The 16,282-nt window shown below is 40.4% G+C and overlaps 1 protein-coding gene across 4 annotated transcripts in view; it reads right to left on the bottom strand.

Annotated features, from left to right (window-relative positions):
• Nucleotides 1–16,282, bottom strand: part of AFF3 (ALF transcription elongation factor 3) — a 330,573-nt gene that overhangs the window by 264,072 nt on the left and 50,219 nt on the right. For all 4 annotated transcript variants that reach the window (XM_072336759.1, XM_072336749.1, XM_072336732.1 and 1 more), the window contains one exon: nt 12,975–13,772. In XM_072336759.1, the coding sequence (XP_072192860.1) occupies nt 12,975–13,772 (798 nt within the window). The remainder of the gene's footprint in view (nt 1–12,974; nt 13,773–16,282) is intronic.

Below are 16,282 nucleotides of genomic sequence, written 5' to 3' on the forward strand. Positions count from 1 at the left end.
TGTCTAGTTGATTTATTTTTTAAAAAGTACTCTACTTTAAAATCATTGAATAATAACTATTTGGCTTCCTCTTTCCACATTAATTATTACATTTAGAAGGACATGTATCTTACTGATAGAACAGGAAAGTTGTATAGGAACAATACAGAATCACAAGGCAGCCATCAGCTACTGGGGCACGGTGTTTCTAATTTCTCTCTGCTAGGTCAACCCTATGTGGTGGATGCTCCATCCCTGGAAACATTCAAGGCCAGGTGGGACGGGGCTTTGAGCACCAGATCTAATTGTAGTCTCACTGCAGGGCAGTTGGGCTAGATGAGCTCTAAGGGTCCCTTCCAACCCAAATAATCCCTTGATTCTATGATTCTAAGGCAAAGGGTTCAAGTGCAATGGCTGAAAATCAGTATTAAGCAGTAATATTTAATGACATAGTTAAAATGATTCCTCGATCCAGTCTCACTCCACTGAGTGCAAAATTGCCAGTGCATACGTGGTACCATTTTGAGAAGCTACAGCAGTGCAGCTCAAGCCTGATTGCAGCACATTTGCTGAAGTGCATGTCTGCCTCTATGCTGTAAATTCTTTTTGCAGTCACTTTCAAAACTGGAGCTTACTTTCACAGGTTGGCATATTATATCCATTCATTTACTGGATGCCTGTTTAGTGCAAATTTGGCCAAAAAAAACAACAACAACAAAGAAAAAATCCAGAAGGATCGCTGATGTGGACAGCACTTTCCTATCACTGAACTACAAACCTCAGCTTCACAGAAGAGGTAGTGGAAATAATCAATTAGGGAGTCCCATGCGCTGAATGCACAACACTCAGTCTATTGGAAGTGGCAATGAGCCTAACTCATAGATGAGAAGATGGGAATGGGGAGTGTGATCCTACTCACTTCAAGAAAAATACAGATTATGAGTAAATTTGGGTGTGCTTGGGGACAGGCAAGAACCCAGTGGGGTACTGCACCCATGAAGCAAAGAACTGCTGCCATGAGGGGTACTGGTGAAGCCCTGGAGTGGGCAGGGCTGTGTTCAGCCCCATATCACATGAAGTCATCACCAGGCAGAGCTCTGCGGGGAAGAGCAGCAGCAGGATTCTCTCCTCCACAAACCTTCAAAGATTTGTGACAAGTGCTTTCTAGCTGAACTTCCTCCGTGTCAGCTCTTCATCCCATGCTCTTTATATAGCAGCAATTAGCATATCTGAGAAATCCCCATTCGGCATGTTTTATGGTCTCTTCCCTGTGTATTGAGATAGTTCAGTAAGTTATGTGCAGGGATATGCCATAACTCCTAATGTGCAGCTGTCATGAAATCACTCACATAGATTTATTCACTTAGGAGCCAGTGAAGAAACTGATTCTGAACAGGATGCTCAGGACTTTAATTACCAGGAGGAAAAATGAGCCCTGCACCTTGGACTGGTGAAGAAGCTCCTTTGATGCTCTAAATGTATGTCCTGAGTTAATAGATTATATAGCATTTCTGAATTCAAATACCATATTGGGCCACCAATTGCTGTTCTGCATTGCCATTGCTGACTTTCTTCAAAGCAATAACGATGTCAAAAACAACCACAAGCATTACATCTCAGTTTCTGGAACAAAACAAAGAGAAACTGAAGAAAAAAGGACTGTCTTCCCCCAGGCAATATCTTCTTGACCAAAGGAAGTTTATCCAATGTAGAGAAGAAATACTCATCGCTGTCAAACCCTGATCTTGCTACTGTTGAAGTCAGTGGCAAAACTCCTATTAATTTCAAGCAGAGCATGATCAGTGAATAACTTGAATGGAAGTAGTAAACCTAAGTGACATAATCACTCAGGAACTGTCTCTGCTTCAAGTGACCTAAATGGTAGGAAGAAATACAGCAAGAAACATTAACTCAGAGTTCGGCAAGAAGCCTCTGCTGATGCTTTTGCATACTTTTTGTTTCCAGCGCAGAGGTTATGAAAGAGTTTTATAGACTATGCTGTTACATAGCAAGCTGTGTCACAGACACCTGAGGACAGAGCTCGGGGCTCACTTTGTCTGGCTTTGCTTTCATGCTGCCATGGGGGGCACGAATGCCACCTAGAAAAGTGTCCCTGCCCACCTGCACCTCAGCTGACTCCCCCACAGCTGCATTTCATGTATTCTTGGCCGAGCTGCCATTACTGCTTAGGAAAAGCTTTGAAGCTCCCAAATGAGATTGCAGTAGTAAAAGATGAATCGTTTTTGGTTTATTGATGAAAATGTAACTGGATATCATCAGACGATATAAACTCTCTGAATGGGGAAAAAAAAAAGGCGGGGGGGGGGGGGAAGCAAAAGGATGGTGCAGTTTCAGGGGCTGAGACAGTGCATGCTCCTTATAGTAAGAAATAAAAACATACTGCAGCAAAAACTACAGGTTTTAGGGCTGCCCAGCCATCCCTAAGCTACTGAAAGATCTTGTACACAGCCTTGGACATAAATTGGGGCTGCAATGCCAGCAGTTCCAGTTGGGTTCCTCAAAACATAACTTCATTCTTTCCTCTTCAGATTCTGACATTATTCTTCTCATACTTCCCCACAAGGCCCACATAATTTTTATGTCCTTTCATATATTTTACTTTCCTGTCTGCTAAATATTTCTGATTAGATCCAAGAAAGAAATTCTTTATCAGCTTACGGTCTTTTTCAAACTGTCCATTGCATGTTGCCCTTGGTGATCCCTTCCGTGCCCTTTGCCCAGACAGCATATTTTATCTACAAACTGGTTGTTTCACAGGATCAGCAATTAAGTAGCTAATAAATTTTTCTGTATCATATGTCTCTCAGAGTAATTAAAACCGGAGAAGGTCTCTTAGAAAATAACGGGTAACTGCTAAGTCACGGCTGCTCCACATAATATTCGTTTTGACTGTGTTTTTAATGAAAAATCTCGTAGCTGCCTTCTACTTCATAGCATCATAACGTCTGGAAAAGACCTCTCAGATCATCTAGTCCAACCCCCACCATGCCCCCTGACTGCATCCCTCAGTGCCACATCCACACAGTTCTGGAACACCTCCAGGGACAGGGACTGCGCCACCTCCCTGGGCAGCCTGTGCCACTTCAGCGCTGCTCTTGCTAAGAAACGTTTCCTAAGACCCAACCTGAACTCCCCTCACACAACTTAAAGAGTTGCTCTGTCTTGTACTTTAGCTCTAGAAGCTGGAGTATGTACATAGTTCCTGCCTCTGCTTTGCAATGCAATTGCACAGCCAGTTTTAAATAAATGCCGGCTTTGATTAACAATGGATTACACTGTTGATGGATGCTAATAATCTCTAGTACATGCAAGAAAAAAAACAATCATCTTCATTATCTCATTTCAAGAGAGTTACAAAACAGAGAACGTTTTAAATCCTTTAAACATATATTAAGAAAAAGAGATAAGCATTAAGAAATGCTCCTGTTTTTCCTCTTTTTTTTAGCTACACAAGCTTCCATCACAGCCACCTGCAGTAAATACAGAGGAATATGAACAGCAATTTTTGGTTCTGAGAGAAAATGCTTGGTCTTTATTAATATTCTTAACCCCATGCCTCACTGGTGCAAACGTTCCGGTGTATTTATCTTCTGAATAGAAGTGATATGAAGCTACCTCACACTGGGCCTCCATCTCTCAGAGAAACATAGTGGTGGGGAGGGAAGAGTGGGGTGTTCACGGGGGAATTCAGGAAAGGAAATGCTTATCCTGAACTCTGTATGAAGCAAGCTCAGCTTCTCTGGCATGCTGCTTTTAACTCACGAAATAATAAGGGCACCATATTTCACTACATGAGATTGTTATATATAAAATACAATTAAGAGATTTGGAACTGCATGAATATGTAATGTACACATTTCTTTACAGATGCATTTTTCTCCAGACAGGCCGGTGCCTGTTTCAATTTGGAAGCTATCCATTTTCATACAAAGTTAACCAAGAGTGACAGGAAATCAGACGCCTACGTTATTTATCTTTTCTGAACTCGGAAAAAAAGAAAAAGAAAAAAGAAAAACAACCAACAAAAACAAAACAATCTTCTGTTAATTACTTTTCTAGGAAGCTATTTTGTGGTACCATAGGGATAGATCTTCCCTATTCAGAAGTGCTACGGAAATGACAACTTTACGATGTGCAGGGCGAATAAAGTATGTTACATGCAGATATTTAAGAGTATATTTGTCTTCATTTATTGAAAGAGAATATGTGACCAACAATAAAGAATTGAACTGCCTCTGGCCTGGCTGGGTGCATTTACAACAATTACTGGAGGTCTGACCTTTTTAACCTTATACATCAAGCAGCACATATACGTTATTTATTTAGGTGGAATTAACAGTGATCTGTGAAGCTCTTTGTATTTGCCTTTGGTTCTCCTGCTCATCAGTCATAACTGACCCCAGTGAGCATGCACAGTGGTGGCAGTTTCATGTCACTCTAATTTATGAATGACTGGAGAAACTACAGAACGGAGCCGTAAAATCTTTCCCATGGATACTTAAAAAAAAATCCTAAACCACCTTTATGTCCAGCATGACTCCTCATAGACTGCTCTGAAGACAAAGAGAAAACAGAAATGCTCTACCTCATTATAATTACTGGGAAGGGGAACATGAGTCCCTGCAGCAGCAACAGGGCTTGGACTTCACACCTGACTGCACACCAACACAGTGCTCCAGTGTGGTACAACAGGAGCTCTGAGTAGAGTTCTGTCTGAGCACTGTGTCCGTAATCAGAAATCTGCAGCGAGCCCACCGCTGCTTTCTGCCATTCCCAAGCACTCCTTTGTCCAGGAGATATCAAGCAGATGGGGAGGAGATGCTCGGCCGAAACTCGATGCTGAGGAAAGCCTAGTGCTTGCAGCAACCTCTAGGAAAGTACAGGTTACTCCAACACCTCAGTACCCTCACAGAACTTCAGAGCAATCCACGGTAATGAGGTCAAAGGTGGGAAAGTGGGAGCAGTGCCACTGAGCAATACACTGCTTTGTTTCTGTCAGGGAGGATTTTTATTACATCCACTTACCATCATCATGAGCATTACTGATGGAAAAGATGGAAATCTGACCAAACATGCCACTGAAGTCTGGCTTTGCAGTTCTAGAAATCTCATTTCCTTCATCAATATCTTTATTGCTTACCAAAAGGAACTAAAGAAGCATTTATACAGGGTTGTGGCCATGTTTATGCATGCACTCTTGAAACAACTCCAGATCTAATTCATAAACCGAACCATACCATCTGATGGAAGAAATAAAAGAAGCAAAAGAAACACTTTGATTGCAATGAACCGCTGAGCTATAAAAGGCAGTTACTTGATCATCTTTTGAAAAGTTTGGAAGACCAGTTTTATTGAAGGGAGGATCTCACTTCAGAGAGACCCCAGTGAAATGCCCACAATATTTACTCAGTAATTAGAAAAGGCAAAAAAAAACCAACAAAACAAAACCTTGGGAAAAGCTCGCAAAAAAGCAGGTGTGTACATTAAGGAATTCTCTTGACAATCGTAAGTTTGCATCCAGTTCCAAGAGATTTTTCTCTGATGATAGCCATCCCACTGGTTAAAAATGATGAGGAACAACAAGAGATTCACCATAGCAACAAATGCATAGTGCGTACCATATGGAAAACAATGCACACAGGAAATTTTAGGCTCTAAGTAAATCAATTCCATGTTTTCAGAATGTATAGGTAAGTTTAGCTACTGCTTTCCTAAAAATAAAGAAATAAAAGTAAAAAAAAAAAAAGAAAGAAAGAAAAAAGAAAAAAAGATTATGTTATTTAATTCAAAAGGGAAATGAAACTGAGGGAAAGCAGGCAGCTCTAGAACTAAAGTAAAGGTATTTTAAAAGCATTTTCCTTCTACAAGAACTACTGTGGAAGAATAATTAGAAAAATTAAGCTCACTGTGTTCAATGAACTGTCTGCACACAGACTTACTCTGTGCCTTTGTGACTGCAGATTGCTAGAAGGGGAGAGGCTTGTACCACAGTTTAAGAAGTATATGGAAAATTCATCTTTGCACATTGTGGTCTCCACTGTTTTTGTTGAGACTGTTTCAAACACCACTCTGTCTATTTTATACATTCTATGCACAGCCCTCCCATGGACTCACTCGAAGGTCCTGAATAACCTACGGCTAGCAGGGATCTTTGCACCACACTGCTCTTGTTGTCCAGTTCTTCCTGTCTAACGTGGGAAAACATTCTTTATTTGTGGGGAAGGTCAGTGGTAACATTACAGGGATGAATTGAGCTGTGTCTTCTGGTAAATGTGGCTTGCTAGCTCTTTCCCATGAACATCTTGGAAAGAAAACATTGACAACTGGCTCATACTTAGAGTACTCAAGTGCTATGATTGCTAACTGGCTTCCCAAGCACTGCAAGTCTTCAATAAAGCTGATAAACAGTAAAAAAAGTATCAACACCCTTAATTCTGTTCCCACGCCTCCAGCCTCTCCAGGTAAGTCCACAGTATCAGAAAAATTCTGGATTATTATTATTTTTTTAAAAAAACTCTCCTTTCTTTTTTATTTTTATCTAGAAGCGTCTTCAGCTGCTCCTCTCCTTTCACTTCTGCCTTCCTGGGTCAGAACCCAACACCCTGGGAATCTGAGAAAAAAAAGGCCAGAATTCATCTCCTGCCTGAATCATCCTCCTGAAGCAGTCCAGCAGGCTCTGTCATAGCAGGGGGAGGACAGTGTCATGCCTTTGAGGAAAGAGTTTATGCAGATCTCTCCTAAACCCTCTTCCTTCCTTGAGAGACACTCTCTCGCAGTGTAGGCTGGGATATGTGGTATTTCCAAAGGAAGCCTGCACTTGATGAGTGCATCAGTACCATCTTCTCTGCTTAGTCTACACTGGAGCTTTTCTTGCCAAATGAGATGGAACTGCACTTATTTTTTAACACGTGCACTTCCAGTTTTAAGCATGGACCTGCTTGTTACACACACTATGCATCAAAGTTCTCCTTAAAAGAATGTGATTTTGAACAAGCTGTTGGCACTAAATCCATATTTAGGTGTTCTTGTTGGTTTTTTCCCTAAAAGTAGGAAGAAGGGGAAAAAAGAGTCAGGGGTTGTTTTTGCTTTCCATTAATGCACAGGGGTAGAACTGATAGGAAAGAAAAAAAAAAAAAAAAAAGCAGATCTAAGGAACACTTGCCAGTGTGTGTGGCAGATGCTGATAGCTATATATAGTCAATCCAATGAGAACGAATGCAGAGTATCTATGCGGGCAAGCAGGAATTTGCCTGAGTAAGGTTAGGGCAAAAATGAAAAAAAAAATTAAAAAAAAATTCAACATTTAATCTACTGCGCATTACTTCTTCTGCAGAAGAAGTTGTGTAAGTACCCCATGAAGTGGAATAAGAATGTGTCCTCATGATGACCTTATCTACATTTCACATAAACGTGCTCCCAAATTTTACAGAACATAATCTTTTCTTTTTACTGTTAGACTGCTACTCATTCCTGAACACAGCCTCAATTTCCTTCCTTCATAACCCTGATGCAGCTTGCAAGATGAAATTCAAAAACAGAGCTCAGATATAAAGAACATGATTTGCCATCTTAGGCTTTTCTTATTGTCTCATTTGTAAGAAAATTTTAGAAATGAGAGGCACTTGCTGGCTTTTCTTGCTTCTTTTTCTCTATATATTTCTTTTCCCTTCTATTCAGTGCAGTGGCTTTTTACCTACAGCAATATAATCCTAAGTAGTTCAAAATGTGAAATAGCAGTACTTGTGATGACGGCTATCATTTATACAGAGCAATATGATAATTTTGGAAGGACCGGAAGGTTGGGTATGGATTCTAATTAACACTGATGAACCTGGTTCCTAAAGATTAAATTCCCAAATGAGTAACCACTACCTTTCTACACACAGGTCTATCCAAGTTATTCTCATTAAAACAATTTAAAAAAAAATTATAAGCTTCAGCCTGTGTCAAGATACTCAAGGCTTTCCAAAACTGATTAAAAATATCAAATGAGGTATTGAACTACATTAAGAATCGACCTTTTTAATGTATTGAAAATGGTCTATAATTTGTATTCAAGTGCTCTTATTTCCAGTGAATAATAATTGTATTGCAGCCAACTCTGTGCCCTGTTTCTCTGAAAATCTCAAGGGATGTAGAGAAAAGGATTTTGTATCCTGCTGAAGACACACACGCTCTGCATGGCACTGCTCCTTACTCCTCAGTTCTTACGTGGGGCTAACTTTGTTGTATTATGTGTTTATTTTTCCACTGATGTCTCCTTCAAACTGGTAAACGCAAATCAAAACTCACAGCTATGAGATATACCAATAGGCTCTGTTAAGTACTGTAAGCTAAATGCACTTTCAAGGAAGCAGAAAACTCAGTCTGCGTGCATTAGAAAAGTGGACTTGCAAATGAGGAGATTTATGGCAATATATTCCTGTTTCCTGGTTTTCTCTGCCTGTAGCCACATGACGTTTGAAATAAAACTGAAATGTCACACAGAAGTGCATATCACTACATTTGACCCTTAAAAGAAAAGAAAATATAGTTTGCAGGAATTGGGAAAACAGTTGTTTCTTACCACTCACCTCCCTACTTGGTCAGGCTTGGCAGCTTCTCCCCTGTCTCCTGCCCCATAATTTTCCCTCAATTGTATCTCACCTTCTATCTCACACATATGCCCTGCACTCACATATCTCTTCCTCAATGTGCAGGAAAGCTCTTGCAGTCCAGCTTTCAGTTCAGTTAAGTAGCCACTGAACTTGTTTAAACCAAGTTCTATAGAATAGGTTTTGGACCATGGAAATAATATGTACTTGTTTTAAAGAACTAAAAGTATAAAACAAAAATTCAATGACAAAACTAGGCTGGAAGGCAGACAGCTAGGACTATGAAAATGGCACAGAGGGTTGTGATCATTGGTGCTAAGTCTCGTTGGAGATGAGTTCCTAATGGCTTACCCCCTCCAGTCAGTACTGAAGCCAACATGACTTAGCATCTTCATTAAGAACCAGGATGATGGGTCATAGGGTAGCCTCAGCAAGTTTGTAGATGATGTAAAATTGGGAAAAGTGGTTGATAAACCAAAGGGTCGTGCTGCCATCCAGAGGAACGTTGGCAGGCTGGAGAAATGGGCTAATGGGAACTGTTTGAAGTTCAACAAAGAAAAATGTAAAATCCTGACTCTACAAGGGAATCCCATGCACCAATATAGGCTGTCATCTAAATGAGTGAAAATTTTCTCTATTGAGGAATACATGAAAATCCTCACAGACAACATGCTGACCATGAGCCTCAGATGCACTCATTTACCTGCCCCCCAGCAAAGGCCAACAATACCCTGAGCTGCATTAGGAAAAGTGTAACCTTCAAGGTAAGGGAGGTGATCCTTCCTCCCTTCTGAACACTGAGGCCATATCTGAAGTGCTGGAGCCAGTTCTGAGCTCCCCAGTACATGAATGAACTTACTGGTGAGAATTTAGTGCAAGGCTGTAATGATGGTAATGGGAGAGGAATATCACTCATACAAGGAGCAGCTGAGAGAGCTGGAACTGTTCAGTCAGGAGAAGAGAAGATTCAAGGGGCTAGGGGCAGGGAAAAATCATCGGTATAAATATGTAGGTTGCTCTGAAAGTAATGCCTCCCTTTTATTTCCAGCAGATAAAAAAATAGCATAATAACATTATTTGATAGATCAAGTTCTCAGCTATAAAATACTATTTTTCAACATAGTCACCACTGTCAGCTATGCATTTTCATCAGCGAGGAACAAGAGGCTGCGTGCTGTGTTCATAAAGATCTGTACCAGCAGAGGTGACCTGCTGATTCACAACTTCTATGACAGAGTCATTGCTAGGAAAAGGTTGCCCTTGCAGCCCCCTTTTCATTGGCCCAAACAGCTGAAAGTTAGGAATTGTCAACTCCAGACTATAAGGTGCATGTAGTAGGACAATCTGGTCAAGATTGGCAATGTGCTCCATGGTCTTCAAACTGGTATGGGGCCTGGTATTGAGTTGCAAGAGAAAGGTTGTCATCTTATCTGGCCTGACTCCAGAATTTTTAGCCTTCAGCTTAGAACTGCAGTGTAACAGTCAGAGTTGATGGTTTGTTCGGGTTCCAGAAAATCCAAAAGGATCACCCCTTTCCTGTTCCAAAAGGTTGTGCACATTACTTTACACACTGAGGGCTGCAACTTGAGCTTTTTCATCAATGGGGAATTCATGTGTCACCACTTCATGAACTACTGTCTTGACTCCAGCTCTTAGCAGTGACAGTATGTCTTGTCACTGATAATGATGCGAACCAGGAAACTGTCATCTTCAGCTATCTATTGGTTCAATAAGTCCTTACAGACTTGTATATGGTGTCCTTTCAGTTTCTGTGTATTCATGGAACCCACCTGGCACAAACTTTGCAATCTAGTTTCCAATGCATTTAAGATGATATTCAGCTCTACACACAGTTTCACCTTTAACCCCACCCTGTGCAAGGGAAACCTCATTTTGTCTGCAAAGGTTCAAAAGACTGTGACAGCTTATGTGGTGAGAGTAGCTTAAAACTTATACCCCTAACAAAGGACAGCGGCCTTTTGATACAAATGAGGAGTTGCATGAGTTTGAAAGCAGAAATTTAAAGAACGCATGGAAATTTTTACAAAACCATATCAGAAGATGTATGATAAAATGAGAAGAATGGAACGATATTTTGAAACAAAAAGTACTACTGAAAATTAAAGGAAGAACAGATTAGGCAACAACTAAACTAAACTAAACTAAACTAAACTAAACTAAACTAAACTAAACTAAAAATCACTTTTAGTCATTACTTCTCCCTGTAGCAATATCTGTGGGTTGCCATTTTCATCGTGTGCCGCTTGGGATGGAAAATGTTAGAACAAAGGAAATGTCAAGATAAAGGAAAAAATGTTGGGTACTTTTATCGTCAGTAGTCTCAGTCCTCAAATATGAGATCTAAGCATTGTCTTTTATTAGCTCCAGTTACTAACCCCAACACCACTCATAATATCTACCATCTTCTTCTGAGCAATACGTCTATCATTTTTATCAGCACTTCACCTCTTTTTCTTAACTTACCAGACAGTTCTTTTTGTCTACCTCCTTTAACTTCAGCTAAATGCTTATGTTATCACACACTATTTCAAAACCTGTGTGAAGCTGGTGAACACTACAATAGTTACCTTGCAGTCCACACTCTCCTAACAGAGACTACATGGCCACAAGTATCTAAGCAAGTTTGTTTAAGCCATCTCAGATACGTGTATTTCTAGAACCTACAGTATAAATTTACCCTTAAGCATCATTATGGATTACATACAACAAGTGAAACAAGTGAAAGCTTTCTTTCCTACTGAGGTAGGCAAATCTGGAATGCAAATGGAAAATTCTGAATTTCAGACAAACAAATGATTGCCTATCAAAATCCCTTTCCAAACTAGTCACTAGGGTATTGCATACATGTAAAGGGAGAAAATGTGTAAGATTCAGACAACTGCCACAGGCATCTTTAATTCTAACAATACTTCTTACTTGCAGATAGTGGCAAGTGAGAAGTCTGAAGGAGGTAATAATAGCTAAATGGATATTAGCATATGCCATTACCTGATCTATCTGCACAATTACAGCAATCTGTGAATGCTAAATTTGCTTATCAAATCTGACTTAAGTGCCTAAAACAACCCCTTTTCAGTAACAACATATCTCTTCAGAATGGTTTGGAACTGATGGAACTTAAACTTAGAGAAAACCACATGGGTATAATGTCTACAGGAACTGAGAGAAGTAATTGCTTCCAGAGAGACTTCTTTTCTCAACCCAACTGAAGAGGGAATACGGCAGTCAACTCCATTTCTGAAAAAAAGGCATTAAGAGGCCAGAGTGTTTTACCAAAACTTAGAGTTTTCCTCTCCTTTAGCAGTGCCAGAAAAATTTTAAAAACTGACTAAAAAACATTTCAAGGCTCACCACAGTCATCAAATAAGAGTAAACAATCAGTATCTCTGCTCTGAGATGCTATCAGTGATTCAGTCAAACAGAATCATTCAGTTCCATAAACACTATAAATTGTTTAAACCGTGGGCGCTCTACCATTTTTCACAAGAGGATGCGACCACCTTTGTACAAAGGTACAGGTCTCTCAATATACACATGAATGGAAGAAAAAACAACCCAAAACATTCTGCCAAAAACAACCATTCCCTCCCAACCCATGAAACACAAAACAGAAAATCACATAATACACATGTGCCAAAACTAAGTGTCCTGCTGTAGCCAATGGAATGAGAAATAAACAAACATAAGTCCAAGCATGACCTTTCACATCTACTGCTAATAACAGAAATGTTGCCTAGAAGTTTTTTTTTTGGACATGTTCTCACCCTTATAGCAAGATTGGTTTTTATAGGCTGTGTTTATTTAGGAAGAAAACCTTAGTCTTTTTGACAATTGGTTTGAAAGAGAAGATTTTATGAATGAGAGTCTCAATGCTACATTTTCATCTCTTCCACAGATCTCACATTGCTAACTATAATTTATTTAGACTGTAAAACTACTTTGACATCATTGAGGATGGCAGAACTACTTCTGATGCCAAGCACTTCATTTAATCACTGAGAAAAAGAAAAAAGTCAACCGAGTATGAACACTGTGACATAACACACAAGCCTAGCTAAAAGATGAATTTAAAATATCCAGACATTACATGTGGACATTCAGGAAAAATAATAAAAAAGAGTAATATACACTATTAGAAAATGTGACGCTGAGGAGGTGTTATGAAGACATTTTGATGTTGAGATATCTTTACATTACTATGTGGTTGCTATTTGCGTGTCAGTGTCAGCAAAGTAAAAAATAAATATAAAAACTAAGATATTAAAACTATGTAAAAAAGACAGATACAGTTTGCAGTTCTAAGTTGCTATCTATTCATCTATTCAGGATACGATTCATAAAAAGCATCAAAACACATACCTCTTCTTGCTTAGGAATGTTAAACTTTGTTATCTTTGACTTGGTCCTGGCCGAATCAGGCTTGTTAGAAGGCACTCCCCTGTACAACTTGGTTGTCTCTGTCAATAACTTCAGCTTTGGAGACTCATCAGGGGCCTGGTCTTGACCGTCCATTGGCCTTACATAAGCCGTTGGTTTCTGCTGAACCAGGCTGGGCTTTGAAGCAAGAGATGGTGGGAAGTTCTGGACACAGTGCCCACTGCTGTGCTTTGAGGGCCTCTCCTGAACTTGAGCTCCTCCTTCTGAGCCACAGTTTAACTTTGCTGGCTGCTGCACTCTGCTGACACTGTCACTTAGTGTGGCCCTCAGTGAGCTTTGCTGGGTGGCATTGGAGGAGGAGGAGGAGGTGGGACTGGATGCATAGCGTTTCAGTTTCTCCAGACTAGATTTTTGGCTTGCCAGTTTGAAGTCACCTTTGTGGGATTCCAGTGAGCGGTGTCCATGCTTACTGGCTCTCTGCTGACCCTCTGAAGCAGCACTGTGACCAGCTTTCTGCCAACCCATCGTGGTGCTTTTGCTCTGCTGCGCAGGTAGGGCTGCTGGTGCAGAAGAAGTGTTGGAAATGGAGGGAGGAGGTGGCGGTCTTGATTCTGCAATAAGAAGTTCATCGGGCTTGGGGAGAGGTGTCTGAGGAACCCCAGGTTTTGGAACCCCAACAAGGTGGCTCTGGTTTGATCGGTCAGTTAACAAATCTTTCATTTCATCATAGTTGCCCAGTGTATTCTGGATGCGATTAGAGAGCTCGTCCCCCTTGTTAGTCTGCAAAACAAAAATTGAGTGTTCTACAACAGTCAACCTAAGACAAACAAAATTCCCTGCACGCTTCTGCTGAAATCTTTACTGAAGTAGCACTGTCTTATTCAGCAGCAGCATTGAGGGATGAAATCGAAAATCCTTATTGTCTCTGAAGATACTTGTCAACATCTTAAATCTACCCTGAACTGGAAAAGCTATAAAGGGCCTTGGAGTATATAAAAAAAGAAATCTATCACTGGTATCATGCTGTAGTTAAAATATATTACCTGGAAACTAGAAAATTTATTATTGCAACTACACAGAATGGTTTGGATTAAATCTGACCATGATAAAACTTTTCCTATAGCCATTGCAAGCTCTCCTTCAGCCATGAATGAAAATATTGCAGCTCCTGATCTCCTTCTCTGCCACTTTAAGTTTCCACACTGCAGCTGGGAAGACATGCAAGGCCCAGTGTAAGCACTGAGTGAACTCTTCAGTCTAAGTCATACAAATACTGCAAGATGACCTGAAGGCAGCTCATGGGACAGTAGGAAAACTACAGATCGTTACAGCCTTGCGATGAAAGTGCTCTGCTGAGATTTTCACTCCAGAACACTCTTGGGGAAAACAAGTGAGTAGAACTCCCCAAACTCTTGAAAATGCTCAGTATTTAATTTTGCAGCAGGGGGGACACAGTCAGCATTTCCTGCCTTTAAAATTAATCTGTTTTGTTTTGTTTTTAATCATCTGTTTAATTCCTTGCTTAGAAGGAAGAAGCTCCACAAGGAAATAAAACAAGTGGGGAAAAAAATACTGAAGGTTGAAAACTATTTCTTAAGAAGTCACTGTAAGCAAAAGAGTATATCATTAGCATGTCTGCGGCAGAGATTTTTCTGAACCCTACCAAGAATCAGGTGTGTGATGTGCTTTGTCTTGTATTTTCAGAAGAAGATAGTAATGAGACAGTGATGTTCTCCTTTCTCTCTTCCAGACATGGAGTCTCAATGGGGAAACACTCATATGCTTCAGAAGGCCAAGCTTTCATCTCAAGATCCTCTGTTTAAGAGGGAAACAGTAGCTTAGAGATGAAGGAAGTAAAGGGAGTGGAAAATAACCCCTTAAAGTCATACAAAAATGTGAAGGATATAGTTGCAATACCAACCACCCTGGAAATGTGGGGATTTTTTTTCAAGTATTCCAATAAAATTGAAGCATTGATTCACAGTCAGCAAGAAGCTTAAGAAGGGCATGTTCCTTCACAAGAATCATGCAGATGTCCTAGAGAAGAGGAAATTACTGAAGAGGCTTCAAAAGTGGCCATCATATATATCTAAAAGGAAAGTGTTGCAGATGCAATGAGTTGTCTAGTTCACAGCTTTAGCTGGGGTAGGAAGTATACTCAACTCAGGCAGAGTGAGAGGCACAGAAGGCATCTACATGGGGATGCTTGGTTGGTACTGTGGTAAAAACAGCTGACAATGGAAATCCTGGACTGCTCAGATTTATGGCTATCTGTAGTTGGGCTTATCAATCTACAAGATGGTTGGAGATATATTCATATGTCTCTTGGAGTCTGTAGCTACTACACTTAGGTATCTCCTTGACCAGAAAAATTATTTTCTGAAGGCACTGAGAAGTTTGCTTTTACCCAGTGGATCTCTTCTGTGTCTCCAGTGGTCTTTCAATTTCTGTAGCTATCTTGAAGAAAGATGCTTTTCCAGCTTCCCTCTAGGGAGCGAGATCTATGCTTGGTTCTGTGCCCAGAATGTCTCAGACAGCCCGCGCCTTGGGTTTCCTTCTCTCTCAGGAGCACAGCAACAAGGACCTTAGAATGGAACAGGGCCCCTAATACCCACATGTCTCCTCCAGCACAGACCATTTGTGGGGCAGCTCTCTATCCAGTTGGATCTATGGATGTAAGAGAATTCATCTTTTAGTTTTGTCCCAAAAAGTCCAACTTGCCGAATAGAAAGTCAGTTCTATCTGATGGCTGCTACTTGGATGGGAGGTAAATAAAAGCTCAGTTGCAGATTATCTATAGACCATCACTAGCCCAGGCAAGGCAGTAGACTGTCTTCTATATGTATGATATGAAGCTCATACAGAGATGCCTGTTATTGAGAAATGCCAGATAACATCAAAAATAATTGCAGCTAACAGACCTAAAGCTTGTACTATGGAACATGCTGTCAGCTGGTGGGTATTGTTTGTTCCTTCCGGGTACACTGGGGACATCCTGAGGGGAGGAGATTTTGTGCTGAGCTGAGGTCATCTGGAAGAGTTCACCTATGTTCTCCTGGGAAACAGCTGGGACCTGAGGTAACTTATTGGGAGCTATAGATGTTAAAGCTTTTCCTATTATTTGCTCTGAAATATTGCTGGCTTTATTTAATCACCCACATAGGGAAAACATAATCACAAAATTAGTAAGTAGGAAAAGCATTATGTGCCAACATTTATAACCTACAGTGCTCTGATATTCTTCAGTGTAAGATGTATTCCTGCATTTGAAGGCTTGCAAGTTCCAACAC

The sequence above is a fragment of the Excalfactoria chinensis genome, chromosome 1 (assembly GCF_039878825.1).
Source record: "Excalfactoria chinensis isolate bCotChi1 chromosome 1, bCotChi1.hap2, whole genome shotgun sequence".
Taxonomy (NCBI): Eukaryota; Metazoa; Chordata; class Aves; order Galliformes; family Phasianidae; genus Excalfactoria; species Excalfactoria chinensis.